We start from the raw sequence: 26,818 nt of genomic DNA, 5'->3' as shown, positions 1-26,818 counted from the left end.
CGGCAAAGTAGATGGCGCTCGCAACAACAGACTGGTAGAAAATCTCCAGCATCTTGCTGCACACATTGAAAGATCTGAGCTTTCTCAGAAAATAGAGTCTGCTCATTCCCTTCTTGTACACAGCATCAGTGCGGTCCTTCCAGTCCAGACTGCTGTTCAAGTGGACACCTAAGTACTTGTATTTCTGAACAGTCTCAACCTCCTCCCCCAGAATCTTCATGGGTCTGACTGCAGCTCTTGTCTTCCTAAAGTCGACGACCATCTCCTTGGTCTTCCTGACATTTAGGAGTAGATGATTCCTGCTGCACCACTCCACAAAGTTATCCACCAGGTGCCTATACTCCAACTCCTGTCCATCTCTGATACACCCCACCACTGCAGAGTCATCAGAGAACTTCTGCAAATGGCATGATTCAGTATCATACTGAAAATCAGAGGTATACAGAGTGAACAGGAATGGTGACAGAACAGTTCCCTGTGGGGCTCCTGTGTTGCTAACCAAAACATCAGACAGGAAGCTCCCCAGCCGTACAAACTGAGGCCTGTCTGACAGATAGTCAGAGATCCAGGAGACCGTAGATGCACCGATACCCATCCCCAGCAGCTTCTCACTCAACAAAAGAGGTTGGATGGTATTAAAGGCACTGGAGAAGTCAAAAAACATGATCCTCACAGTGCTGCCACTACCATCCAAGTGAGAATGAACTCGATGCAGCAGATAGGCGAGGGCATCATCCACACCCACATGAGGGCGACAGGCAAACTGAAGAGGGTCCAGACTAGATTTTACCTGTGGTCTCAGCTGCATCAGCACCAGTCTCTCCAGTACCTTCATAATATGTGATGTTAGGGCAACTGGTCTGAAGTCACTGGGGCCAGATGGGATGGGAGTTCAGTGACCTAGTTAATAACAGGCTGTGACCTGGATCCAGGCTATGACCCAATAACCAAGAGACAGGGATGCTGTAAAGGTGGTCAGAGCACTGATTAAAGAATCTGGCAGTTTACTGCAAGTAAGAACAACATGAAAACATGGTAAAAGTGAATAGCATCTTCTTGACAGAAAGTCACACAGATCAGTGATTTACTCATTGTGGGATCATCAGGCAGTCAATCGTCACACAAGTGTGTGATTCATGGATCATGTGACAGCAGGGGAGATTAACCATTATCAAAAGGGCTGGGGAGGGAGGAGGTGGGGGGAAAGAAAGAAAAAAAAAAAAAAAAAAAAAAAAAAAAAAAAAACATTGACCAGGAGTAGACTGAGCGCATCCAACAGTCCACTTGATGGGCTGACCTTCGGTCTCACTCCTCGCCTTGCTGTCACACAGACCCAGGATCTGCTGTTGGAGGCGAGTTTCGAACCCGGATCCTTTCACCACGAACCAGCACTTCTAACTATTAGACTACCTACTACCCTGTGACCGGGATATTTCTACATCCCGGGTAGCTGTTAGCAGACGCTAACTTACTGTCCCGTTTGTCCTGTTATTACTTTTTTTTTTTTTTTTTTTTATTTGGATGATTCCTTTGTCTAAGATAACTTTCAACGTGTCTTATACCACACAAACAAAGCATCATAAGCGCACCAAGACAGCTGGGCAAACCCATCAGAAAACACGAGAAGCAGCAAGAGACAGGAAGACCCAGGATGGAGGACCACTTCAGGTTTGGGTTTCCAGTACTGATAAAACAAAACCTTTTTCCCAGTAACAATAAACCTAAATAAATAAACCAACAACAGATAACAGGCTAAAAAAGTAGGCCAGGCAGGAGCAAGGCACAGGCGGAAGGAGATGCTATCTCCAGGAACTCGGTCGCTAAAGCAGGCCGATAACCAAACAGCAAAGATGGTCCACCGACCCCGACAGGATGTTAAAGCTAGAGACAGGGAAGCGCCCTCTCTTTTCCACATTGCACCCGAAGAGGATGCATGAAGCGAAGGTGCTTTGGTCTGGAGAACCAGTCCATTGCTTACTCTTTGTAACACAGCAACTCGGTGAGGTCACAATCCAGCCGATACGTGACCCGGTTGGGCCGGATACATCTGAGGTAGCCGGGGAGGAAGGGGAAAGACAAAAGCGGACAAGGGAGGTAAGGTTTGGATTGTCAAAGCCAAACACATCCTGGAGAATTAGAAAACTGAAAGGGGGAAAAATGGGAAAGGATGCTTCCTTTGTCACTGCCCATACCCACATTTGCGTGCTAAAACTAAGGGAGCACTGATGCACAGCCGCACAGAGCTGACCGAACCCCAGCCGGTCCGCTCCCCCAGTCCACAGCCCTTAGCGCTGGCAGATAGCAGATCCAGCAGCAGCAGATTAGGACGAGATGCGTCTGATCTTCAGCAGCCCGCCAACTGAAGACAGAGCACACCACCAGCAGGACTGTAAAGCCCCTGAACCACTGCACCACCTCCAGCATCTCCAGCACTCACACATTCCCCTTGTCTGCTCCCAGGGGATGCTGGTTAAAGCAAAGCTCCCCGGTCGATTTGCCTGCCTTCTTACACGATGGTGACAGCCAAGCCACTGTTTGACAGCTTCTTAGACATTTAGCTGGAGTCTTAAATACTTTAGAGTGTTTTGAGAGAGTTTGCTTCTACTCTCGCACAATTCCAAGAAAAAGACTTTTCTGAAACATGACGACACACAGAACACAATCCACAATTTGTGGTAAAAGAAAGAACGGTACATGTAAGTCTTCATCAGCGCATACTTTAAACCAGCCAGCTGTGTGAAAAACACCATACTTGTTTTTATTTAAATGCACCGGAAGATGAAAATAATTTTATAAAACAAGGTCAGTTAACTTAATCACACATCCATTGCATATCTTTTGGATCAGAAAGTGTGTGAGCATTTTTGTTTTTACTATATGCATTGGGAGGGGGGGGACTAGAAACAGCACATAAGTGCTTGAACATGGAATTAAATAAATTACACAGGCTGCCATACAGTTTAAAACCCTCTATATTTACATTTATTTAGCAGACACTTTTCTCCAAAGCAACTTCCAACCAACTCCATGTAGTGCCATCAACCCACACACCTTATTCACCGCGGTGACTTACACTGCTAGATACACTACTTACAATGGGTCACTCATCCATACATCAGTGGAACACACTCTGTGTCACTCACACACTATGGGTGAACCTGAACAGCATGTCTTTGGACTGTGGGAGGAAACCAGAGCACCCAGAGGAAACCCACGCAGACATGGGGAGAACATGCAAACGCCACACAGACCGAGCGGGGATCGAACCCACGTCCTCTCACACCACCCAGGTGCTACGAGACAACAGCACTACTCACTGTAGCGTCGTGCCACCTATATGCCAGCTGTAAAAAGATCTGGCAATTAGCAGCTCAGTATTCAAGTTTTTATAGCAATCTGAGACATAACATAATTCAAAAAGATCAACTAGTATTTGGTACCTTAACTACAGGTTCTTCAGTCATGTATAAAATTGTGTCAACATATGCTAAAGAAGGGAAAAACTACTTTGGTGAAAAACCCACAGAAAATGACAAGGATACATGCAAAGTATAAAACGCTCTAATTTTGGCAGGTCATCAGTTACAATCCCTTTCTCTCCTGTTGAACACTGTTTCCCCATGATGAGACCTAGGGAGGTCGCTTGACATGGCAGCAGTCCATGTTGACAGAAGCTGCAGAAGTTAAAGCCTTCAATATGGAACTGCACAATGATAGTGAGTGCAATCTACAGCTCAAGTGCAGTTAAAAATGACCAGTCCCATAGTGACAAATCAGTTTCCTCCTAATGCTTATCATTACACTGAACAACTATTATAGTGTTAGGTTCAAGTAAAATTAAGAGAGTGACACACTGTAATTACAAAGTGCAGCACAGAAAGACATTTACCTGAAAGGTGTACAAACTAGGTTTACTTGAGTCACACATCTGCAACTATGTCTCTCTCTCAATGTAAGCATAAGTTGTACTTTTACCGAGTTGTGCGTCGCTTTGGACAAAAGCGTCTGCTAAATGAATAAACATAAATGTAGGTGTTTACATCATTCTGATTAAAGAAGCCTTAAAGTCAGTGTTATTCATTTACTCCTAAAGTAGAAACATTATTTTCTTGTTACTGTGGCTTGGAAAGGAGCAGATTAAAGGCAAAAAAAGTGTTAAAACACCTAATTTCCATCAGTTTCCCAAGCTGTTCAGAGAAAGCATTCACGCACTGGGCCCCACCTGCCCACAACACAGCATGACAGCTGGGGAGGGCGGCAAATGTGATTAACCCTGTGGTTTGAGACCCAACACCCAGGGGGGGATGCCACACCTCTAGGCTGTTTACCAGGTCAAGACTGCAAACTCCCAGCGAGCAAACCGCAGCAGGACACTACTATTACACAGCCGCTACGGCCCCACGCTAGACAGGAACTGCCTGTGGTCCACAGCCTGTTCAAGTTGGGTCTCCATCAGGTAAATTCTCCTTTCTTCTGCAAATGCAGGATTCAAAAGTCCAGCCAACTCCCCAGTTACCGCTGTACACTGAGCCCTCTTCTAATGCGGAACTACAAGAAAAATCCTCTTCAATAGCTGATGAAACTACACCCCTTTTCTTCAGAGTGAGCTTATAGTTCAGTATTACATCTTTTTTCCATTATCCGATGATTTTACTTTCACAGCAGTTATAGTATTTTATTTACTGAATACATACCATGTCTTTCACTCTGCAACAGACACAGTCACTATACTTCACATTGCATACTTGCTATCACACTGACAGTCTCGACCAGTCACAACAGACACACATTTTCAGAACCGCTCATCCCATACGGGGTCGCGGAGAACCGGAGCCTACCCGGTAACACAGGGCATAAGGCCGGAGGGGGAAGGGGACACACCCAGGACGGGACGCCAGTCCGCCGCAAGGCACCCCAAGCGGAACTCGAACCCCAGACCCACCGGAGAGCAGGACTGTGGCCCAACCCACTGCGCCACCGCACCCCCTCCAGTTACAACACTCAAAGTAAATATATCACTACTGAAATAGTTGAACGAATAAATAGCACTGAATGTGCTGACATTTTTCTCCACTGCAGTGTGTTTTGCACAACTAGATATAAATTTTCATTAATTCATCTAACATTACAAGTCAGAAGTAATGTTTTTATTATAAATATTAAATATGCTAGTATCACTGTGCATAAAAATACCTTTAATTTTGGCATTTTCATTTTAGATGACTTTCCCTCCCTCTTAAGAAGTAATGGTAATTTGACCCTGTAACAACAGGAATTTGTTTAATGGCGATTTCAGAGAAAAAATTAACTTAATATTGCAAGGAATGGGTGTATCACAAAATGTCAACATTTAAAATACATGTAAAGTAACCGAACTGATCAAACAAGCAAAGCCGCTGCTGAGCTTTCAAGAAACATTCATTCCCTGGATCTCTAAATTCACTCACTAAAGCAAAAAAGTACAAAGGTGTCTACTGTTCCATGCTCATATGCAAACATGCTTTGCTAACAGAGAGAGAACAGGTTCTAATGAGAAAAAAAAAAGATTTAACTTCAATGCACATGGTCAGTTCTAATTACATTCTCACGAAACACAAATCAGTTACTGTCATGTTATCATAAAGCTGTTAGAGTTCATCTTGTGCTTACGTCTAACTGCCTCTGAAGCTTCAGAGCTTCAGCCTTATCGGCGCACGGCTGCGGGCAATTTTCATTAATAAGCTCCGTACGAGCCGATCTCAGCATCGGAACAGCTCGTCTTGAATGCCATCAAAGCATTTCATTAGCCAGCTCTCTCCATCTGCAGTCGCTAAACAGAACCAGCGGGTTTCCCTTGGAGTGTCCAGATGGACTGACAGGCCACTGGAGTGTAGGTGGAGGCACAGAGGAGGAGGACCCATCTTCACCCATATCCAAATGAGGCTAAAAGAATAGCACCTGAGCCAGAGGAAACCCACTACATTTACATTTATTCATTTAGCAGGCGCTTTTCTCAAAAGTGACGTACATCTCACCAAAACACCACATTTTTAAAGGTGGAAATTAACAAAATCTCAGACTGAAATAGAACAGCTAGTTGAGAGTGATTGCAAGGGCTCAGTGCAGAACCAGTGTGATGGGGTGCTCAGGAACACCCCTGGACACGGCTTTCGTAACATTCAGCGTGCCAAGCTGACCTCCATTTAGCACATTCCAGATGGATTGGCAAATTCCTGCCAGGAGCAAGGAAGCGGGAGGCCTTCTGCATCACTGTTGTTCCAAGGAGCAACAGGGCCAACCATTATAGGACCTTTGTTGTGTGCGCCTCCTCACAGCCGAGAGGGCTTCCTCTAGGAGAGCAGTGCCCCTCTGTGCAAATGCTCATACTGGGACTTTGGGTCATGTGTACATATCTGCAATAGTCTTCTCTTGATGCCTGTGAATTCTGAATAACTCATTTCCACAAGGCAGCAGAGTTTTGCTAAAAGATTCCCCTGGTGAGGAGAGCGGTAGAGAGAGCACTACGAGCGCTGGTTGGCAAATCACAATGTGGTTGGTGAGCAGCGGAGACTTGACACAAGAGGAGAGGTGAGACCGTGATGCTGTGCAATGAGGTCTGGTTCAGACAGTTCAGTGCCAGCAGTGAGGGCATCGGGTAGGCTGGACCATCAATCAGACATCCAGGCAGTGTTGGGTACAAGACTCATCCTGAACTAATACTCTTTCTGGACCACAGCTTGAAATATGTGAACCTCCCTTCTGACATTAAGCCCGTGGGTTAAATGAGAGCAGAAGGTTGCAATTTGAAAAAATGGCAAAGTACAACAACTACAGGCTCGCTTCCAAACTGGCTCCAGTACCGAGTCACGCAGCGTGAACCGCCTGTCCATCAGCGGTTTGCTCCGGTTCTCCATGTTGTGATTAATGAGAAAAGTGGGGGTTGGGAGGAGAACAGAGCAACCTTTCTCAGGAGATGCTGTGAGTGTGCAGGCAGAGGGGATGACAAGTTATGGCCTGCATGGTCCTGATACAGGGACCCCGGGAACAAGAGGATCCCATAAGACTTCCCTTCACCACCCACCCTTCTGGAAAGCCCATATTTACGTGAGCCCAAACACAGACTGGCATCTTATACACTTCTGTGGAGGCTGGGACACAGAATGTCTGGCAGGCTGTGACTGGCATCAGCGCACACACACACCACAGGGGGCCTAGACTGCACAAACTGCCAGGTGAACAGATGGAATAATGAGAATTTGAACAAGGAGGGTCCGAAACCAACACCAGACTGGGCTCATAACGGTTGAGCATTTTTTTTTTTTAACCAATTATCCCTTTTCACATCACTGTGCTTCAGTCTCACAGCAGGTTCACTAGTGTTTAGAGGGAAGTGAACGAATACAACTCTATGTCACTTGACTCTTCGCCACGAGCTGCAAACTGTGAGCCGGAGAATAAATAAACCAACAACCGCCCGTTGCATGTGTGCGCATCGGTATGTGCGTGTGCAGGCGCGTTCTGTGTGACCTTGAGTGTGCCGCAAGCGAGACCTCCAGGTAGAAGCCTCACACCTGCGCATGCTGCTGTTGTGGGGGAATGAAGGGTGCTCATACGCTTCCTCTGAGGAATGAGGGGGCATGATGCATCCAGTGAAATATGCGTTTCCTGGGGGTTTGTGTTACAACAGCAGACAGGATGTGTAATTATCAGGAGAGGAGGGAAGTTTCATGATCTTGACCAAAGAAACGCTGAGAAAGGAGGGGAGGCAGAAGAACACAAAGGAAGAGAGAGAGACAGACAGAAACAAAGAGAACAAAAGAGGGGGAGGGAAACAGAGAAAGAACCAGTCTGCACAATCAATGAAGGCCACTTGCATGCTTCCTGTTTGTATTGTACACTACAATTACTATGATGATTTATCCATTTATGCAGCAGGGTAACTTTTATTGCATAAATTCAAGGCAAGTACCTTGATCAAGGATGTGGCAGCAGGAGCAGGAATACAAACTTAGTTATTTTAATTTGTAACCACTGTCCCAGATGTAACTGCTATATTTTGCACTGGATTGCCCAAAACAAGCCAAAATTTTCCTTTCACCAATGACATGCAGCCCATGAACATGACACCTAAGATGTGCTACAAGACAGCAACAGAAAAACCTACAGGAGACAAGGCAAGTGTACATCCCCAATGAAACTGGCACCCGATAATACACACATGCACACCAGGCACTCAAAACAACCCTGGAGCTAACCTCCCTCCTCCCCAGTTATGTTGAGGACTAAAGCCCTTTATCATCACTCAGATGAGTGTTTACAAAGCACCCACTGAGGTGCTAAAGACCAGCTCCAAGTGGGACCAGTGTCTCCCTGGCAGAGAAACAGAGCATTGCCTAATGAGGAAAAGCAACCGAGGACCCAAGAGATGTACAGAGTGCTACGCAGACTGCTGAGCTGTGCAGGGCATGCATGCACCACAATGTCAGCGAGGTGAACCCAAGAGGAATCGCATGGTAAGAAACACATGGTAAGTGTTACTCTTGTCACGCTGCGATCAACTCAAAGGAGACGACCGATGTGGAACTCTGAAAAACATATACATATTGCAGCTCATAAATAGCATTCAATCACTGTCAGCTTTAAAAAAGGTGAAACACCGATGCGGCAAACCTCATGCAAATTTACCACTCACGCAAGACACACACACACAGTCCGAAACAACTTGTCCCAAGCGGGGCCGCGGCAAACCAGAGCCTAACTCGGCAACACGGCGCAAGCCTGGAGGGAGGGGACACACCCAGGATGGGACGCCAGTCCATCGCAAGGCACCCCAAGCAGGACTGAACCCCCAGACCTGCCAGAGAGCAGGACCCAGCCAAGCCCTCTGTGCCACCACAACCCCCCCCCCCAAAAAAAAAAAAAAACAAACCCAATGTGCCTGCCCACCTATCAGAAAGACTGACTTGTGCTCGCAGACACACACCATTTAAATGACAAAGTCAGGAACCCATCCTCCACCAGATCAGGAGCAGAATAAATTCCTTCAACCCACAGTGCAAGACAGAGAACAACTGCAGGGTGCAGAGTGACAGGCACAGACAGGATGACCAGTGGACAAGCAGTTGCAAGAGGCCTGTGTGGTACCAGAGAAGCTGCCTGAACATGGACAGTGTGCATCACTACTGGCCTCTGACCTCCAGCATGCTGTGTGTGTGTGTGTGTCTGGTTTCAAAGCAGCTTTGCTCTGGAACCTCCCCCAAGCCAGTTGCTCTTGCTGTCAGACTTCCTGTCTGGAAGAACACTAGCATTATTCCTCTCTTTCTGAAGACCTAACCAGCTCCCAGCCAGAGGGCTCTTCCCATTAGCCCATCTGACAAAAACGGTTCACAGGAATACAATATGAGCACAGACACAGGATCGGATTACAGAGAGGTGTCTGAAATTGAATTGCAGACTCGAGCCGAAAAAGGCGCCAATGGCCACCCACACCCATGAGGCACCATCCGTTTGTTTGATGCGTGGGGGCTGAAGAATATGTCTTGTTCCACAACATAACCCATCATTCCAGACTGCGGAGAGCATCTCAGTGAGAGTGTACCCACCCAACCACCCACCCTGCGCCGTCTGTTCCCTCATCAACTACAAAGAGCTGCAAGCTTCCTGCAGTAATTTGATCAGCAATCGACAACGTGAGCTGCCGGCTGCCGGAACCATGTCCGGGCCGGCGAACGGAAACTTTCCACAGAGGCAGGCTGGGTGGGGCCAGATGGCAGTCTCCGATCTCCTCAATGGACCTGTGTAAAGAATTCCCAACCAGGCTCTCCGCTGCACCTCCGCATTTACCACAGAGTCCTCAGCAGCCAATAAAAGGCAAACAAAAGACTGTGCGCTATGGACACACCCAGACAAAACCGAACCCGGACAAGAGCACTTAGAGGAGGGATAAACAACTGAGGAATTCAACAAATCGCCCTGTGGACGACATGTGGAAGAATGGGGTGAAAGCTATGCCACGGTTACCTTGAAAGTGGGGAAATAAAAGCAACCACAGCAGATGACACACCCCACTTTTGGAGGACATGCCTGCTCACCTAAGTGACAGCAACATGAGTTTAAATGGGACTGTGAATGCAAACCACACACACACACACACACACACACACACACACACCAGTCACATATTCCATCCAACAATCCATCTATCCATTATACAAAACCACTTCCTCAAAGGCGAGTCATGACAGTCCAGAGCTTGTCCTGGAAACATAGAGCATGAGGCAGGGTATATCCTCAAACTCAGCACAGACCGAGCCAGATCTGAACCCACATCCAAAGTGTGAAAACAACCACTGTGAAGCTCCAGCACTACCTGCCACTCCACATCAGTGTCATCTTCAAATCCCAATACAAGTAAGCAAAGAACAAAGCATAAAGAAGCCAGTAAGTAATTTTGTAATAATAATGCCTGAAAGAAGTGTGGAACAGCCTCTTCTGATAGATAAATCCACAGCCTGCAGGCGAGGAGAGGAGAGGAGAGGAGAGGGGAGGGTTGCTGGTGCACGCTTCATGCTCCTCCTCACATGCTGAGGAACTGCGCCCCCAAAGTCCCTGCCAACTCAGCGTTCCTCAGCAGGGAACAGAAACAGAAGCTGCCGTGTGCGCGCATGCACACACAACGGGACTTACCATTTCTTGGTGCATTCCACCATGAGTTCCTGGTAAGATGCCACAAACTGGAACTTGGACGCATGTTTCCCCACACGCTGTAATCTTTTCCACACCGATGCCATGCTTCCCAATGGTCCAATGTTCTCCGTAAGTTGGAGATTTCTTCCTTCCTTCACTTTCCACACCCCCTTTGGCGACAGCCGTTAAAAGTATCCGACAATTGTCACGAAACTTGCTCGCAGTCATTCATTACGTTAAAAAAAAAAATGAAAAAAATGATAAAACGCAAGGATGCAGTAAATCCTATCGAGTAAACTCCTCCTTCCGAGGTGGCATGTCGTCCGAAGAGCTCAGGAGACGAAGTGTAGCGCCACGGATCTTCTCCAGTGGTGACAGCTCAGACTTCCAGGGTCAAGCATGGCTGCGAAGAAAGTCAACTGTCCCTAGGGCTCTGCCACTCCTCGTACTGCCGCTTGGACATCGTTCTCGTCCCCGGATGAGCCAAGTCCCCCACCTGCGAAAAATGTAGAAATAGTAAAGTGTATCTTCACACACCACCAGCAGCAGCAAAGAACACACAAGCTCCTAAGAGACATTGCAATGTCTGTGTCAAATAGCTGCCTCGAATGTAACAATGAACTCATAGCCCCAGGGTGATCACTTTAACTTCATTACCACCGCTTTTTACACTTTGACGATTAATGCATTAACAGCACGCAACACTTCCTGTGTGTTCGCGGGATTTGAAATGCAACCTTCACAAATGCGCATCCACGGTATTAATGTCACTGCACTGACTGATCTTTTCTTTCAGCAGTTTGTGTCCATAGTGCCTTCGAAGAGGCGTCTTCCCCGGACGGAAATTGGATGGATGGGCAGGCGTTCGGGAATCGCTGTTCGCCTAAAGGCTTTAGTAAAGCAGAGGCGCGAAGAGCTCTGCGGTCCAACTGTGACATTTACACTTACACAGAGCTGCCGACCAAGTTCAGTTGGGTTACTCGTCATATTTGGGACAAATTATTTATTAGAACAGAAATTATAGCAATATTAAGATACCTTGCACAAGTAGGTTATCGGCAGGCACAGCCTGACCAACCAAGTTCTCAAAAAGTAGTCAAGCTTGGGATCCAGTAACCGTGCGGACCCTCGCATGGGGCCACGTCCCCTACAGTGGAGACTGGTGGTGGTCAAACCCTTCCTGCGGACACTCACAGTCACGCCTCCTTCAGACACCATCATGTCCCTGCAGTGGACACTCTGTCTCTGCCCTGGTGGTGGTGTCCTGCAGAAACTAGCCACTTACTTACACACAGACAGAGCTGCCTCTGCTGGCCCTGCTGTCCACAGAGATACACTCACTCACTCACTCACTGTGTGAACAAGTGTTTCTGCTACGGTGTCCACCTCCCTCCGCTCGCTCGCTCCGTTCTCTCTCGACCCGCCCGGGCCCCGTCGGCCGGCGGGGAAACTCCGGACGGACGGACGGACGCCGGACAGCCGCCTCTGCTCCCCGCCCGCGCCCGGTCCGGTCCGGTCCGCCGACCGATGATGTCGACGAGCCGAAGTGCGCCGGAGACCCCGCCGACAGCCACCGAATTACACTAGTCGCACACGCGCGTACTCACCTGCTCGTTCGGTTTGTTACGTTTCTTTTCTTTTCTTTTCTTTTCTTTCCTTTATTTCTCCTCACTGCACCACTCGCACCGTTTCAGCCATGATTTGCCGAGCTAACAGCCGGAGCCAAACCGCCGGCGCTAAGGCTAAGGAGGAGACCTTTAGATGTGTGCAGCCAAAAATACACAATAAAAACAAAGTATTCCGTCACAAAAGGAACGTTTTTTTTAATCTATATTAATTTTTTTTATTTTTAAAAAAAAAAAAAAAAAAACCTTGCGTTAACAAAGTCCATAATCACACCTCCGTCGTTTTCTGTCTACATTAACTCCAAACGCTCGTCAGCCAGCGAACTCACTCGGAGGGCCCGCCCCCACGCGTTTGCTATTGGCCGCTCGGGTTGTCTTTTCTACATTGATGCCCGTCCCTATCCTCGTGAGTGGCCCCCGTGCGCGTTTATCGAAAGCTGGTTGTGCTATTGGTCCATCCAAGTGTCAATTCACGCCACTGACCCGCCTCCGAAAACCAGCATTCGAGGTTGCGCCGCCGCAGTGAGATTTGCACGGCGTCCAGCGTGTCCCGCCACTGGCCGAGTGTCACCGCGGAAGGGGAGTCGTTCGTGTGGCCGAAGGCTCTCTGTGGCCGGTCACAGTGTCCATCAAAAGTGTCCCTGAGGCGAACGGGGGTCAACAACCGGTGTGCTGCTGTAGGCAGCGCTGCACGTGGAAATCCGGGCTAAGTGGCGGCCTGCGGACGGACGGACGGACGGACGGACGGACGGACGGACAAAGTGACACCGCGCGCTACTTACACTGTTTTCCCATTTATACAACTGGCAATTCTTACTTCATCACGCAGTTCTCTAAGTACCTGAAGGGTACTAGAGCAGCAGGTGGGATCTGAACCCAGAAGCTTCAGCTGGAAGACCAGAGCAGAGCTATACCACTGTAGGATGGCCCACAGCCCCTAAAATCACTTGAGAACTGGCCTGTTTGCTGCAGTTACCCTTTGCTGAGCTTTACCCTTTTGCAGAGCAGAGTATTCCGTTCTGCATCAATTCAGGGTAACTGCCTTGATCCGGGGTACTGCCGCAGGAGGCGGGATTTAAACCCGGCTTCTCCGAGCGCCGTGCTACCCGGCGCGTCCGCTCCTCGGCCGGAGCGAGGATTCGAGCGCGGTCCTCCGGTTCGCAGGGCGAAGGGCCCAACCAGCTTACTTTTCGAACATCGGTACCTGGAACGAGTGTCGACCCGTGTCCCTCGTGGCTGTAACCTCAGCCGGCGCGTTACCGAGGTCCGCAGAACGTGTCAAGGAACGCCTTGATCCGTCGAGGGTCTCGCGCGCGCAACGCTGCCGGCTCGGTGTCGGCGGGGGGTTGGGGGCGTCTACGCTGACGGGAAACGGGAAGGGAAGGGGAGCCCCGAGAGTGCGGCCGAGCGACCGGAGCCGCCCCGATCCCGGTACGCCGATCCCGAGCCCCGCCCACGACGAGCTTACGTTACTTTGCGTTATTTATCGGCTCGGCGAGCTCCTCCGTTCCCAAGTGGCTTCCAGCCCTACACCACGTCCACTTACACAGCGGGAGAAGTTGATGTTAACTGCTCCGCTCAAAAGAACTACAGCACGGCTAAAGCGGGTGGACACGCAGCCAGGTCTTTATCCACCGCGCCACCTGCTGGCCCAACATGTTGTGTGCAAAGGGCTACTGGAAGGTCAGCTTGTCGTAGGATCTGAGGCAACCCCTATCCGGTGAGACTAACCCGGCGCTGGCACATAAAATAACTTGGGGGGGGGGAAGTGATTGTGTGGAAAAGGAGTATAAAATGCCTCCAGGCCACACTTGCCTGCGCTGTGAGCAACAATTTGGCCAGCAGTCAGAAAACATATTGGTTCATGCCTCGTTGCGAGATGCAGATATGCGTTTGTGTTCCTCGTGACTGACGTCGGCGTCGGAGACCGTAACGAAACGCCTCGCGCTCCCGTGCGCGGCGGAGCGGCTCCCTCGCGAGGCTCGGCCCTTTGAGACGCCTTCGTGCGTCGCGTGTCTCCGGACGCCGTCGCGTTAATGCGTGCGTTTCAAAGACGTGCGGAGATGCCTGCGGGGCATTTGCTGCAGTGCGGTTGACGCTGTTTGTGGCGATCTTCGTTTCACCCGCTACGTTTGCGACGCTCCGTCTCGCGCTTCCCCCCGTCCGACCGCGCGCTTCCTGTTTGCGTCGCCCCGGCAACGCAAGAGCGACGCTGCCCTTTAAGATAAGTATCTTTACAGTAAGCGATGCCCCGCTGAGTCGCGATGGGCTCGGATCTGGCACGGCTCCCGGCCCGAGGCGCTCGAGAAGCGCCGGCTCCCGGGGATTCGCCCCCCGTGGCCCGAGGCCTGGGCGGCTGCACGGCCGCTGCTCCTCGGATCCGGAGGGAAGCAAACGAGCGACGAAAGAGAGCAAACCCAGAGCGGGAGTGCGAAAGCTCGAGCGCCGAGCAGAGGGCGCAGGGGACGGGCCGCTGGGGTCGAGAGAGTCCAGCCCACCTTCTGCTGTCAGGGGTGATGAAACGGCAGAGTGCGAGGCTTCGCTGACTGTCGGCGCTCCTTCCAGACACCCTCACGGCTGCTGGAGCCCAAGCTGGGAGGTGGAGCACGGACGAGGCGCGGCAACGGATGGACGTGCTTCGCAGGGCAGTCCGCGGCTGCTTTCTGCAAGAGCGTCAAACCCCTCTGGGCGAGTTCCCGTTTCGCTTGTACCGGTGCGCCGATCCTGCACGGAGGCGACGCGCGTTAAGCGGCTCCCTTCGCTCTCGGCGTCCGAGCCGTTTTCGCGCTGCAGCGCCGTCTCTCGAAAACATGCTTCATTTCACAGCTGTGATGCGATAGAAGGGGTTTCTCCATAATTCTAGCTCCTTCCATGTGAGAAGGAGGCCCTTGTGTTATGGACAATAAAAGCCTTGTTTTCCGTGTCAAAACACTTGGGGGGTGGGGGGGAGATGCAGCATACAGAGGAAAGGACTTGCGGCTTTTCTGTCTCCTCGTACCCGTGCTCCGCACTGAGGCACGGAAGAGCAGCAGGAGTCGTCTTATCGGGCTTCGTGCTTTGCGGAGGGGTGTCCTTGAGCCCCCGGAGCCCCTCCGCCCACGCCTTCCTCGGCCGACGCTTCCGTAGGTCTTTGACCTTTGACCTTTGAACGACGCCGAGTCACAAGCAGGGAGGGAAGCGAACTCACTTGGCCCGCCGAGGGACTGCGGTTCCACCCCAGCGGAATAAATGTGTGACAGGGTGTCCCCACGTGAACCTCTGCACAAAGAGGAACGAAGGAAACGACGATCCCGAAGTCCTCCGCAACCGCGTCTACTGTCCCCGTCAACTACCGGCCCCTGGATGAAGAAAGGTGTCCATGAACAGGACGTCCAGCAGTACCAGCAGCGAACATCTCTTCGGTCTCGTTTTTCCCGGCTGGGCTCGGTGCTTCCTTTGCTCTCTCGGTCCGAGAGCGTTGGACCGGAGCGGCGCGCAGGGATGGCGTCTCTCCGAACATCCACCCGAGACGACGACGCCGTGCGGGCCGAGCGGAGGAGGAGGACGACGACGACGACGACGACGACGCTCTGCCTCCGTCAAGCGGCCGCAGCGCCGGTCTCCGCCGCGCCGCCCCGCCCCGTGCCGCTCACGCACGGCAGCGAGCCTCATCCACAATGGTAGCGATTATTGTGGAGGGAGCAGAGCCAGCGGAAGGACGGAGTCGCTGAGCGGTGGGCGAGGGGCTTTGCCTGTTTCAGCATTTTACACAGAAAAAGGGCAAAAATGTGCTGCAGTAGCTGGAGAAAACAAAGCGAGCGTGTTTGCAAGGAGGAGGTGAAATTCCACACGCATTCTTCGCAGCGTGTGGCCCACGAGGAGCGCGAAAGTGCTGCGTGAAGCAGCCAGAGCCGGTGCGTCGAGCGGCGCCGCCGTGGATCTCCGACCACTTCGGCGGCGGTGCTCGCGCTGGTGGGGACAAACTAGCGTGGCTCCATGGGGAGACTGAGCCGCCGCTACATGAGAGTTCACAGTTGTCTTTTGTAATCGACACATTCGCTCACAAACAGCTGCGTCCTGGGCAGCGAACTAATCGTATACTGTATTTTACTCTATTTTACATGTGGGTATTTGCGTCTCTTCCCCCCGGCACAGCTTACCGAGATGGCTAAGGTGCCAAAGGAACAAATACGGAGGAAGGGGAATTGGGGATAGGATCTTAAAGTGACAGGATTTTACAGCCTTTCCTGACTGTTGGAAGGGATTCAGCAGCCCTGAGGAACACGGGGAGCGCATTCCACCGCACGACGACCCAACCGAGAACCGACAGACTTTCCGCTTTGGACCCTTGTGAGTGGGACCACCGAGCAGCCGGAGGTGGAAGAGCACAGCGCTCTTGCAGGACCAAGTCCTGTAGCTACTGGGGAGCCACCGAGCGTCTTGTAGACCGTAACCAGCGTGTTGAACGCGACAGGGGCAGCTACGGTCAGCCAATGGACAGGGGAGCAGGGGAGATACATGGGGCTCTTTGTCAGATTGAATGCAACTTACATAATGGCACTGGGTGTGTGGTAGTACGCAACGTAGTACAACGTAGTACAACGTAGTACACCATGTGACTTTGCAAGGCGAAGCAGAGCATCTGAAGGGAACACTAGTCTTGCGAAGGTGAAGTCGGGTGAAGAGCAGAGCTGAACAGCATTCTGCCGCTTATTTTCCATTTTCAATACGGAGTAAAAGGTGTTCCGGGACGTGGACGGAGGGGACGGCGAGCGGGAGGGGCTTGCCGTCTGCTCTTCCTGGTCACCTAGAGCGTGACGAGCCGAAGAGGACCAGGAGGATCGCGCCGTGCCCGTGGAAACGACTCCCAAGATGTCGTCCGGCGTGAAGGACCCCGCGAGCTTTCCTCGAAGCGCCTGCCGCACATCCGTGAACTGCTGGAGAGCGAAGAGAGAGCAGGAGGCTGAATGAGAGCCGCACGGTCCATTCCGAGGGTCTCGTCCCAGCGTGAGCGCAGCGGAGGCCGGGAGCGCATTCTTCCCATCGTTTGTTTTGGCTCCGTTTCGGCTCCGTTTCTGGGTCGAGAGGAAGCTGCTCGGCAGGGTTACGAGAGGCCCGGCAGTCGATCCCCCAACGCACCAGAAAGCTACGGGGCGGTGGCGCCGGCGGTGGTCGTGGCGGTACTCCTTCCGGTGCTCACAGGTGAAATAGCAGCCCCGTCCCGGAAAAGGCGCAGGACGCCAAAGCGCCACTCGTTACCATTTCGGGCCGCGGCTCCGAGCGTCGCCGAGCGAAGATGGAGCTGCAGCCGAAGCAGCCAAGAGGAACGGGTTGCTCTTTGTGGCGTGCTGTTTGAAAGAGCAGCACGAGGGTTCGGGGTTGAACGCAAACGCGATACGCCCTTTGATCGCAGAGTGGGCCGAACGCGGGCGAACGGGGAACGCGGTCTGTCGCCCGTCCTGGCTCTGCAGATGGGCGGTGGGGCCGGCGATCCCGCTCCACCCGTTTCGTTCTGCTGTCCTCCTGCTCTTCCCTTTTCACACTCCGTCACGAGTGAGCGCCGACGAGAGCAGCGGCTTCAGCCAACACTGCGCTTCTCCTGCCCTTTCGGGCTCTGTTCATACTGGAGCGAATCAAAACCGGTGTGTTTGTAATACCATCGTTTTCCTGGTGCCAGCCACGGAGGGGGGGCACCGCGAGTAGCACTGCTGTCTCACAGCGCCTGGGTGGTGCGAGAGACCGTGGGTTCAGTCCCCACTCAGTCTGCGGGGAGTTTGCATGTTCTCCCTGCGTCTGCGTGGGTTTCCTCCGGGTGCTCTGGTTTCCTCCCACAGTCCAAAGACATGCTGGAGGTTCAGCCATAGTGTGTGAGTGACAGAGAGAGAGTGTGTGTGTGTGTGTGTGTTCCACCGACGTATGGATGAGTGACCCAGTGTAAGTATTGTATCTAGCAGTGTAAGTCACCGTGGTGAATAGGGTGTGTGGGCTGGTAGCACTACATAGAATTCGCTGGAAGTTGTTTTGGAGAAAAGCGTTTGACAAATAAATAAATGTAAACTTCAGATACAGATACTGAGAGCGTCGACCTGCACCTCACCCGGCTGCGCCTGTCAGTGTGTGTTTGCGTTTATTCATTTGTCCGGCGCTTTTCTCCAAAGTGACGTACAGCTGGAGGTGAGATTCGAACCCGCGACATTCGGGGCCAAAGGCAGCAGCTTTAACTAGTACACTTCTAATGTTTCAGGTGGGACAAGTTGAAACACACACACAGACAGAAAGGTGCGTTTCCATATCAATCTCACCCCCCAGCTGCTTTCGCATGACATCGAAGAGCCGCGTTCCCGAAAGCGACACGACGAGCGAAACCCAAACGCCGCTCCATCCTCACTTCTGCATCAACGGAGTTTGTTGCCAGGCAACGGGTCGCCGGAATGAGTCACGTCGCCATAATGAGCTTAGCGATTTACTGAGCGCAGCTCATTAGATATGTTGTCATGCAAACGAGGGAGATGAAGAGGAAAGAGGCGTGTGGAGTTTGCATGCCGAGCGGTTGTTTGTACACGACTGCCAGTCACCGGGAAGAGAGTCCGTCATCAGCGAAGGGTCCCGACGCCGCGGCGAACAATGAGGTACTTTGGAAACTGCGCTCAACTGTTAGCATCTCTTCGGGGGCCTCGTCCGGCCACACCTCGTTGGTGACTGGCTCCGTGGCAACGTGTCGCTGGCTGTCGCCATGGCGACGGTTCCTTCCTGTGCCCACGGGAGCCTGGGGTTTGGGGTGGGCTGAAGGTTTGCTTTGCTCCCTGGCATCACACACCAAAGATGTTGAGATGAGCAAGGGCTGCAAACAAAGCACCATCTGGGAAAATTGTCACTCGGTCATATGTCAGGCGTGATGACGTGGAAGACAAGACGCACACACACACAGAGCCCCAGAGGAGCAGAACACACACCATTATGCTCCACATTGTGCTCCAGACCCACCACCCAGTAGGCCACATCAGACGGGGGGGTGAAGACGTCTTTCCGGAAAGTGTCACAGGACTCTGCTGTCCCTTTCGTTTAACTAGGGAAGGTGTTGCAGGACCTTTATACCCCCCACAGGAAGGAATAAAGAAAGGAAAGTGTGGGTGTGGGGTCAGAGCCCAGAAGGACCACTGATGTGGGAGAGACAGTTTGAGATGAAAATGGGCAATAAAGGGGGGTCTGTACCTGTATCTTTACCTGTACCTGTCACATTTGTTTACTGCGTTGCTTTGGAGAAAAGTGTCTGATAATGAGTGTAAATGAATCGATGTAAATAAATGTAAAGATTTGAAGATTTTTATTCTTACAGTGCAGTGATTGCTGCATAAAGGTTCTGGGTTCGAAACCCGCCTCCTGAACATGGTACTTACATGGTTCAGTACCCTTGACCATGGTACTTATGCTGAACTGATAAAAATGGTCAAAACAGGTAAAGCATAGTAAAGCTCATTATCTAGAAACCACATGAACGACGGTACAAGTTATCGAACATCCGCTCAGTGTTTTTCTGCCTCGCAACATCAAGCGAGCGGAGCCTCCTGCTGGCGACCAGGGGCGGCGCTCCGCTGCGTCAGTCGAACCCGACGGCGCCTGGCACCGCCGCGCTGGGGCTCGCGCTCCTTCGTTCTCGTGCAAACCAGAGCAAACGGAAGCACGGAAGGCCCACGGAGGCGACACGAGTCCCACGACTCTCGTCTTCGAGCCTTTTCCACCTCCTCCGTGCGTTTTCGTTCAGCCGTCGATTTTCGCTGCCGTTCGTTCTTCGCCCACCTCACCTCACACTACGCCAAGTCACGCACGTAGTGTGACGCGTTCAAACGCCGCGCCATGTTTCCTCGAGCAGTTCAGTCCAAACACCTTATACCGCAGTAACGTGGTGCGGGGCCGGAACCAGCAACCTTCGGGTGCTCGGCCACCCGCAAAGGTCACGCCGTTTGATGGCCTGCCTGCCTGCCTCCCGTTCCCCGACCCCGTCCTGCACCCGGACACCTCCAACCTTACCGGAAATTTCCACGCCCTCGACCGCTCCGACTCGGTCATCGTGCGCCCACGAGTCTGCGTGCGTCGCAACCCCCGTTGCCGGACTTGATGAGACAGAAGGTTGCTGCGGAAGTGAGCCGAGGGGCTGGGAGAGCGACGTCGCTGCCGACGTTCTTCATCACCACTTTACTCTAACCTATTGACGTAGAAAAGCACTGCAGCGAATTTGGACGGAGCTCCTTGCTGATCCCAGGCGAGACCCATCGCACCTGCGTGTTCGGAACTCAGCAGCTAGAACCCTGAGCGAGTCCCGCGGAAGAGACCACGTCGCTCTTGGGTTAGGACCCCTGCGCCGGCTTCCCGTAAGGGTTCGAGCTCATTTCAGGGACCTCGCGTTCGAGGCTCGGCCACTCCGGACCGCTCTGGTCCCACCCCGAAGCGTGTCTGGAGCTTCCCGTCACTAGAGGTGACGCTCCAGACTTTCCCTCCTCAAGGAGAGCAGCGACCCAACCCCACCCCCCCCCGAATGGCCCTTCTGGCAGCTTCCTTTCTACTCCTGCCTCCTGTTTTTTGTTCCTCTTCTATTAGGTCAGCAATTCATTTCATTCCATTTTTTAAATGCTTTTGCTCTGAATTTGTTCCTGTAGCATTTCCCTGTACACGTCTCACTGCAAAGCACTTTCACAAGCTGCTTTTAAAAACTTTGTCATCAATATCAATTACACAGTGTACATCATGCAGAGAACAAAGAGCCAAACATAGTAATATTACAACAAAAAAGAAATACATTAATTCAAGAAATATGCGATAAGATGCAAAGAGAAACACTGTTGAAGCGCTTATTGATACAGCGATACATGAGATCAAGTGTGTGACGTCATGGCAGTGGAGAAATGACTGTAATACCGCCTCCTTCCACCAGGTGTCGCTTTTGAACAAGCGAACGACGACGAAGCTGCGCGATGCGCCTTGTAACAAGCGTGATGAGGGTGGGGGGGCGGCAGTCTGGACGTGTGAAATGTGCAACACGGACTGTGTGTCCCGTTACGTGTCTAACAAAAGACAGCAAATTTATCAGAAATACAGTGCAATACACTTTATTAATCATCCATTTAAACACGCAAAGAGCACATGAGGACTCAGAACAGAAGAAAGACAGCTGAACAAGAAGAGCGGTGACAGGCGGCACTTTGAAGTCGGACAATTTCTGAGAACTTGTGTCGACATGGGAAAGGAGGCTGGAACACGCGACATTACGACAGCGGGGACGTCACATCCGAAGGAGCCCGATGAGTTTCGGGTGGCGGAGGAGGAAAGGGCGACGGCCGCCCTTGAGCCGCGTGGTGCCCAGGGTGTCGTACCCCCCCGGCCCCCACCCAAGGCGCTAAAGTGAAACGGCGACTCCTCCACGTGCCTTTGTGCAAGTTTGTAGGCTCAGGTGTGTGAACAGGTTGTTGGACAGCAGACAGCAAACACCGCTGCTCATGTACAGCACAGGAGAAGTGTGAACAAGAGACCGAACACACATATGACACCGTCACCTGGATAAATTATTTGTTCTTACTGACGTGATGTATACTTAAGGCCACAGCATGACTCCAACAGCCCCCCCAGGAGCGGGGTGGGTGCCGATCAAACGGGTGTCGTGCAATTCCGCTCCTGTCCGGCAGGAGCGCTACAGCCCCCTCCTGGGATGCAAACGAGACCAAGCTGATGGGAACCCACAAGTCTTACTGGACACCGGGGTCAAGGAGCTTCTTCCAGAGCAGCAGTTCAGGTGCAGCGTTAAGGTGCGACCATCTCGTCTCAATTTGTGCCCGTCGCGCGCGCGCAGGGTTCCGCTTAAACTCACGTCTCTCTCAGGAGGGATACCCGGAGCGGCAGCGGGCAGCCGGCAGCCGGCCGTCCCGTGGCCACGTCCAGGGACGTAGCAGGACTCCACGGGACCCCCGAAGGAACGTCACCCCCAGGGTGTGCGGAACGTGACCGATCACGACCGCTCCAGGCAGCGAGGAAGCGCGGCTCCTTATTCCAGTGCTGTCGCGACGAACGTTGCAATAAATACCTGCAGACTTCCGTCTCAAGAGGGAGGAGGCGTCGCTCTCACCGTACACAAGACACCGAGACACACGGTGCAACATAAACAACGCCTGCTGAGGGTACCCCCTCCCCCGTCCCCCACACGGCTGGAAACTTCAGTCAAGTGTCATTTCATGCACCTTTGTAAACACACACACACACACACACACACACACACACACACACACACGTTTTATCCTGAAGGCCTCATCTGGAGTGCGAGATATGAAGGAATATATATGTATATACAATAATAAACCCTCAGACATCCCAGGTTACAGTGAGCAGGGAAATAAGACTAATTGTTTCAGACAGTTGAACTCATCCTCTTGTAATTACCAGGATCATCATCATCATCATCATCAAAAGCTCTTTCAACTCGTCACTCAACATTCTCAAACAAAGTAACCTTTACACCCGCGTGTCAGCTCACTGCTCCAGGATCAGATCGGGAAACACCTCCTTCCATCTCCAGCGCTTTCGGGAAACACTTCACTTGCACTTAAGCGTCGGGTTGCTGATCCAGGACCAGATCTCGATGATCTGCTGCGGGGTCCTCCTGTGCACCAGCATGAGGCTGTGGTAAACGCAGGCGTTGTCCCGGTACTTCTCCTGAATGCCAAAGGTGCGGAAGCCCTTGTGCCTCTCGGGCGCGAGGCCCAGCTTCCGGAGACACATACCCGTGTAGACGTCATCGATGGGGTACAGGGGCACCTCGGGAGACACGGAGCGCAAGCGCAGCGCCAGCTCGCCCGAGTACAGGTACCCGCCGCCCCCCGCGTACGGCGGGTACTGCCCCACGAACACGCTCTCGGGGACGAAGTACTTGACTTTCCTGTCGCGGTGCGGCCCCGCGTTCGTGATCACATCCCCGACGAACAAGCTCTCGGCCCGCGCCGGGGACAGGCCCTCGAGGAAGTCCAGCACACGGCGCGTGTTGACAAAGACGTCGTCGTCCCCTTTGAAGACGAAACTGGCGTCGCGGCAGCGGCGCTCCAGCCAGTCCAGGAAGAGCACCTCCTTCACGGTGAGGTTGAAGAACGTGTCCCTGTAGTCCCAGATGAGCAGGTCCCGGTGGGCGGAGCTCTCGCGCCGCAGCAGGTCCCGCAGGTCGGGGAAGTGGTCCGAGCGCGCGGCGTCGCCCAGCAGGAACACGGTGGCGACGGTGCGGTTCGCCAGCCGGCCCGCTCGTCCCCAGGTCTGACGGATGGCCTGGCGCCGGTCGAAGTGCGGGGCCAGCGACTTGATGGCCAGCAGCAGGAAGGGCTTCTTCTCGCACGCCCGCGGCTGGTCCACCACCATGGGGTAGCTCCTGCACCGCATGTACAGCAGGAAGTCCTTGAAGCGTGCCGGCAGCGCGTCGTAGTCCTTCACCTGCGCGCGCACCCCCACGTCGGGCTCGCAGGAGCCCCGCCCCGTCGTCGCGTTGAACCAGTCGATGGCGGAGACGTTCTCCGCCTTCAGGATGGGGTTGTGCAGGAGGTCCAGCTTCTGCTGCTCCCGATTCCAATAGGCTGCGCTGGGCACGAAGGCTCTCCAGAATCGCCCGCTGGGGACCACGACCTTGGGCTGCCGTCGTTTTTCCCGTCCGCCGCCCCACAGCACCTCCAGCACGACGAAGACGAACAGGTGGAGCATCACCATCAGGCCCAGGATCCGAACCTTCTTCCCGCGCTGCATGGCTCCGCTCCTCGGCCCCTGTGCGACGAGAGAGGACGTCACGCTACGGACATGCCGAGCCGCAAGGGGGCGCCGGCGAGCGCGGCGCCATCGCCGGCTTCGGAGAAACGAGCCCTTGAGGTTCCAGGTTCTGCCGCGATGTACGATCGCTCTGCGGTGGGTATCGATAACAACGCCGTCGATTCTTACTAAAACGGACGCTCAAACAAATCCGCTGCGCTCCGTTAACTTCCGACACGCTAAAGCAGTCGCCGCTCATTTTTGCCACACTCTGTGCCCGTCGGCTGAGAGACACCTCCTTCGAGAGACTCCTGGGGCAAGTTGGACCATCTCCGTCTCGCCAACCCGCAGCCCTCACGACACCAAGTACCGACCCCCCGACGTCTCGGGAAAACTCCTCAAAATAGGACTTGTCGACGGAAGACGGACTTCGCCCGTCGACGCGTTTGCTGCCGGGACAACGAAGAGGCGCCGCGGTGCCGAAGGAAACCAAAGGCCTTCAAACTGTTCCTCTAGTTTTCAGCACCAATAAAGCATCTTTGGTGTTCAGTCACAGCGATTTAAGAAAAATCTCATCCCCAGCTGCCTGCCTGCGTGCCCCGCCCTACCAGCAATGCTGACCAATGAGGTGGAAGCGAATCTGAACTCGTAACCGATGGATCGGAAAGTCGTTCGGCTCTTGACCAACGACACGTAAAAGTGATGGGAGCTCCTAACCAACGAGACAGAGGCCATTGTGAGTTACTGGCCAATGAGACGGAAGAGCGAGAAGCCCCGCCCCCAAGCCATGAGGACAACGGTAAGTGTTGGGACACCATGAAAAGAACGCTGGGCTGCGGGTACGAGGACTAAAGGAGGTCTCTGTGGGCTCTTGGCTCTTTCTCCTGCCTCCTCTCACTACAAACATCTCCTTCCATCATCAGCACTTTCGGGGTTAAAAATACCACTAACATCTCCAGCCAAGGAGGAACACGGAGACTGGAGAAGTCGAAAGGGTAAAAACAGAGCGTAAGCGGGCGAAGCGGAACAAAAGCGTCGCCTGCTGCGACTCGGGATTTTACCTGGGGGGGCAGCTGTCGGCGGGGCTCTCCTCCTCTCGCGCGCACCTGGGTCTTACCCCATCCTCGACACTCGAACCCGTGCGCCGGCTCCGCAGGTGGGCTCGGCTCCTCGACCCGCTGCCAGAAACACAAACCGACATGGTATCGCCGAGGGAGGGGTAACGGCGCGGGGCGCTCACACCCCCACCCCAAAGACAAAGGCAGGTGTAGCGCGACCCCACCCTGCGGAGCCCGGGGGGGGGGGGGGGGAGGGGAGCACAAACGTCTTTGCTGGGGGGTCTCCCGACGCGGCAACAGGTGATGTTCGAACACGTTTGAACCGCGTGATTCAGCCTGAAGGGAATCAGGAAGGGAGGATCACTGCCAGAAAAACACGCGCACACACACACTATTGGGGGTATAAGGATGAGTCCTGAATCCAAAAAAAAAAAAAACCCAAGAAAATAAGCACTGCCCCCACCCACACCCACATTGAGTTTCCTACAAGCTCTGTGGGGCATCCTGGGAAAGGAATCACACCCACACACACACACACACACACAACCCTGAACACAGTCGGAGAGCCAGACTCCGGCACGCCACCCCAAACGCTCATCTCTGAGCGGCGCACTCCTCGAACCCTTGACCGTGCCAGTGGGGGGGTCAGTTGTACCACGTTCCTCGTGGGGGGGGGAGGCAGGTTTATGAGCAAAGGGTGCCGATAATGAAGACCGAGTGTCTCCGCCCTCATGACGAACACCTGAGACAGACCCCCCCCCCAGTGTGAGCGGGTGGGGAATGTAGGTGTTCGTTGGTCACTCACTGTTAGGGGCATTTGGCTAAACGCCCCCAGGACATGGGGGGGGGGATGGTGTACTTTTATTCTTTTAAAGTACTAGTGGTACCCTAACAGTTAAGAGCTGCTGCCTTTGGACCCACAGGTTCGAATCCCACACGCTGCTACAGTAACCCTGACCCTGAACAAGGTACTTCTCCAGTACAATGAATGACCCCGGTGTACAAATGGGTAAATTAGAGTAAATACCGCAGCACCGGAAGTCGCTCTGGAGAAAGTTACATGTTAATAATAAATTATTTACAGCCGTTAAAGATTCACCGGCTCGCTACACACACACTGCGGAGTATGTGTGTGTGGTTGGGCAACGGCAGGCTTGGCTCGGCTCGGCCCGTCTCTCTCTCTCTCTCTCTCTCACACACACACACACACACACACACAGAGAGAGAGCAACGACGCGAGCCGAAGAAGTGTCACTTTACCCGCCACGCGGAATCAGCACGTGGAGCTCCTGTCTCTTCACGCGGGTCGACACACGCCAGACCAGGACGGCCGACCACCTGTAGTAATCATGTGTCCTCGAACCCGAAGCCGAGCCGCTCGTGCTCTGGTTCCCCCCCACCCCTCAGCCTCGAACCCACACTCATTCCTGCTCTGCTGTCTCTCTCTGTGTCTCGGACTCGAACCCAACCAACCCCTCTCTCCCGTCGCGACATCACGTCTCCGTTTCCTACGCGCCGAGCCGTTCAGACTCCTCCCCTCCAAATGTGTGATGTAAAGTGAGGTAAAAACGGTGTAAAACGGAGCGGCTACCTTCACCACACACGCCGCGTCCACCGCCGCGCTCCGCGCCGCTTTCAAACCCGCGGAAAAAGCGTTTCGGTACCTGAAGGGCAGCAGGTCCACGCGGAGAGTGAAGTGAGCGCGGACCTACAGGCACGCGACAC

The 26,818-nt window shown here is 53.0% G+C and overlaps 2 protein-coding genes across 6 annotated transcripts in view; both read right to left on the bottom strand.

Annotated features, from left to right (window-relative positions):
* ehbp1 (EH domain binding protein 1) overlaps window positions 1–12,590 on the bottom strand; it is a 66,891-nt gene extending 54,301 nt beyond the window's left edge. For all 4 annotated transcript variants that reach the window (XM_029251059.1, XM_029251061.1, XM_029251060.1 and 1 more), the window contains exons 1-2: window positions 12,273–12,590; window positions 10,666–11,161 (exon numbers count right to left, since the gene is read on the bottom strand). In XM_029251059.1, the coding sequence (XP_029106892.1) occupies window positions 10,666–10,769 (104 nt within the window). In that variant the 5' untranslated portion in view covers window positions 10,770–11,161; window positions 12,273–12,590. The remainder of the gene's footprint in view (window positions 1–10,665; window positions 11,162–12,272) is intronic.
* Window positions 12,591–21,219: 8,629 nt separating this feature from the next.
* On the bottom strand, window positions 21,220–26,818 carry b3gnt2b (UDP-GlcNAc:betaGal beta-1,3-N-acetylglucosaminyltransferase 2b). Of its 2 annotated transcripts, XM_029251585.1 has the most exons (3): window positions 26,685–26,818; window positions 25,097–25,213; window positions 21,221–24,053 (listed from the first exon to the last, which is right to left on the bottom strand). In XM_029251585.1, exon 3 carries the CDS (start codon window positions 24,033–24,035, stop codon window positions 22,848–22,850), a length of 1,188 nt encoding a protein of 395 aa, XP_029107418.1. In that variant the 5' UTR covers window positions 24,036–24,053; window positions 25,097–25,213; window positions 26,685–26,818; the 3' UTR covers window positions 21,221–22,847. The 2 variants fall into 2 exon arrangements, with proteins under 2 accessions (XP_029107419.1, XP_029107418.1); XM_029251586.1 differs by lacking the exon at window positions 25,097–25,213 and having other exon boundaries at window positions 21,220–24,053.

Source organism: Scleropages formosus, chromosome 4 (genome assembly GCF_900964775.1).
Source record: "Scleropages formosus chromosome 4, fSclFor1.1, whole genome shotgun sequence".
In the NCBI taxonomy this organism is placed as follows: Eukaryota; Metazoa; Chordata; class Actinopteri; order Osteoglossiformes; family Osteoglossidae; genus Scleropages; species Scleropages formosus.
This window is presented reverse-complemented; position numbering and strand designations above follow the sequence as displayed.

What these genes read in the sequence shown, in the direction of transcription:
- b3gnt2b (XM_029251586.1), bottom strand. Translation starts at nt 24,035, where the DNA reads ATGCAGCGCGGGAAGAAGGTTCGGATCCTGGGCCTGATGGTGATGCTC.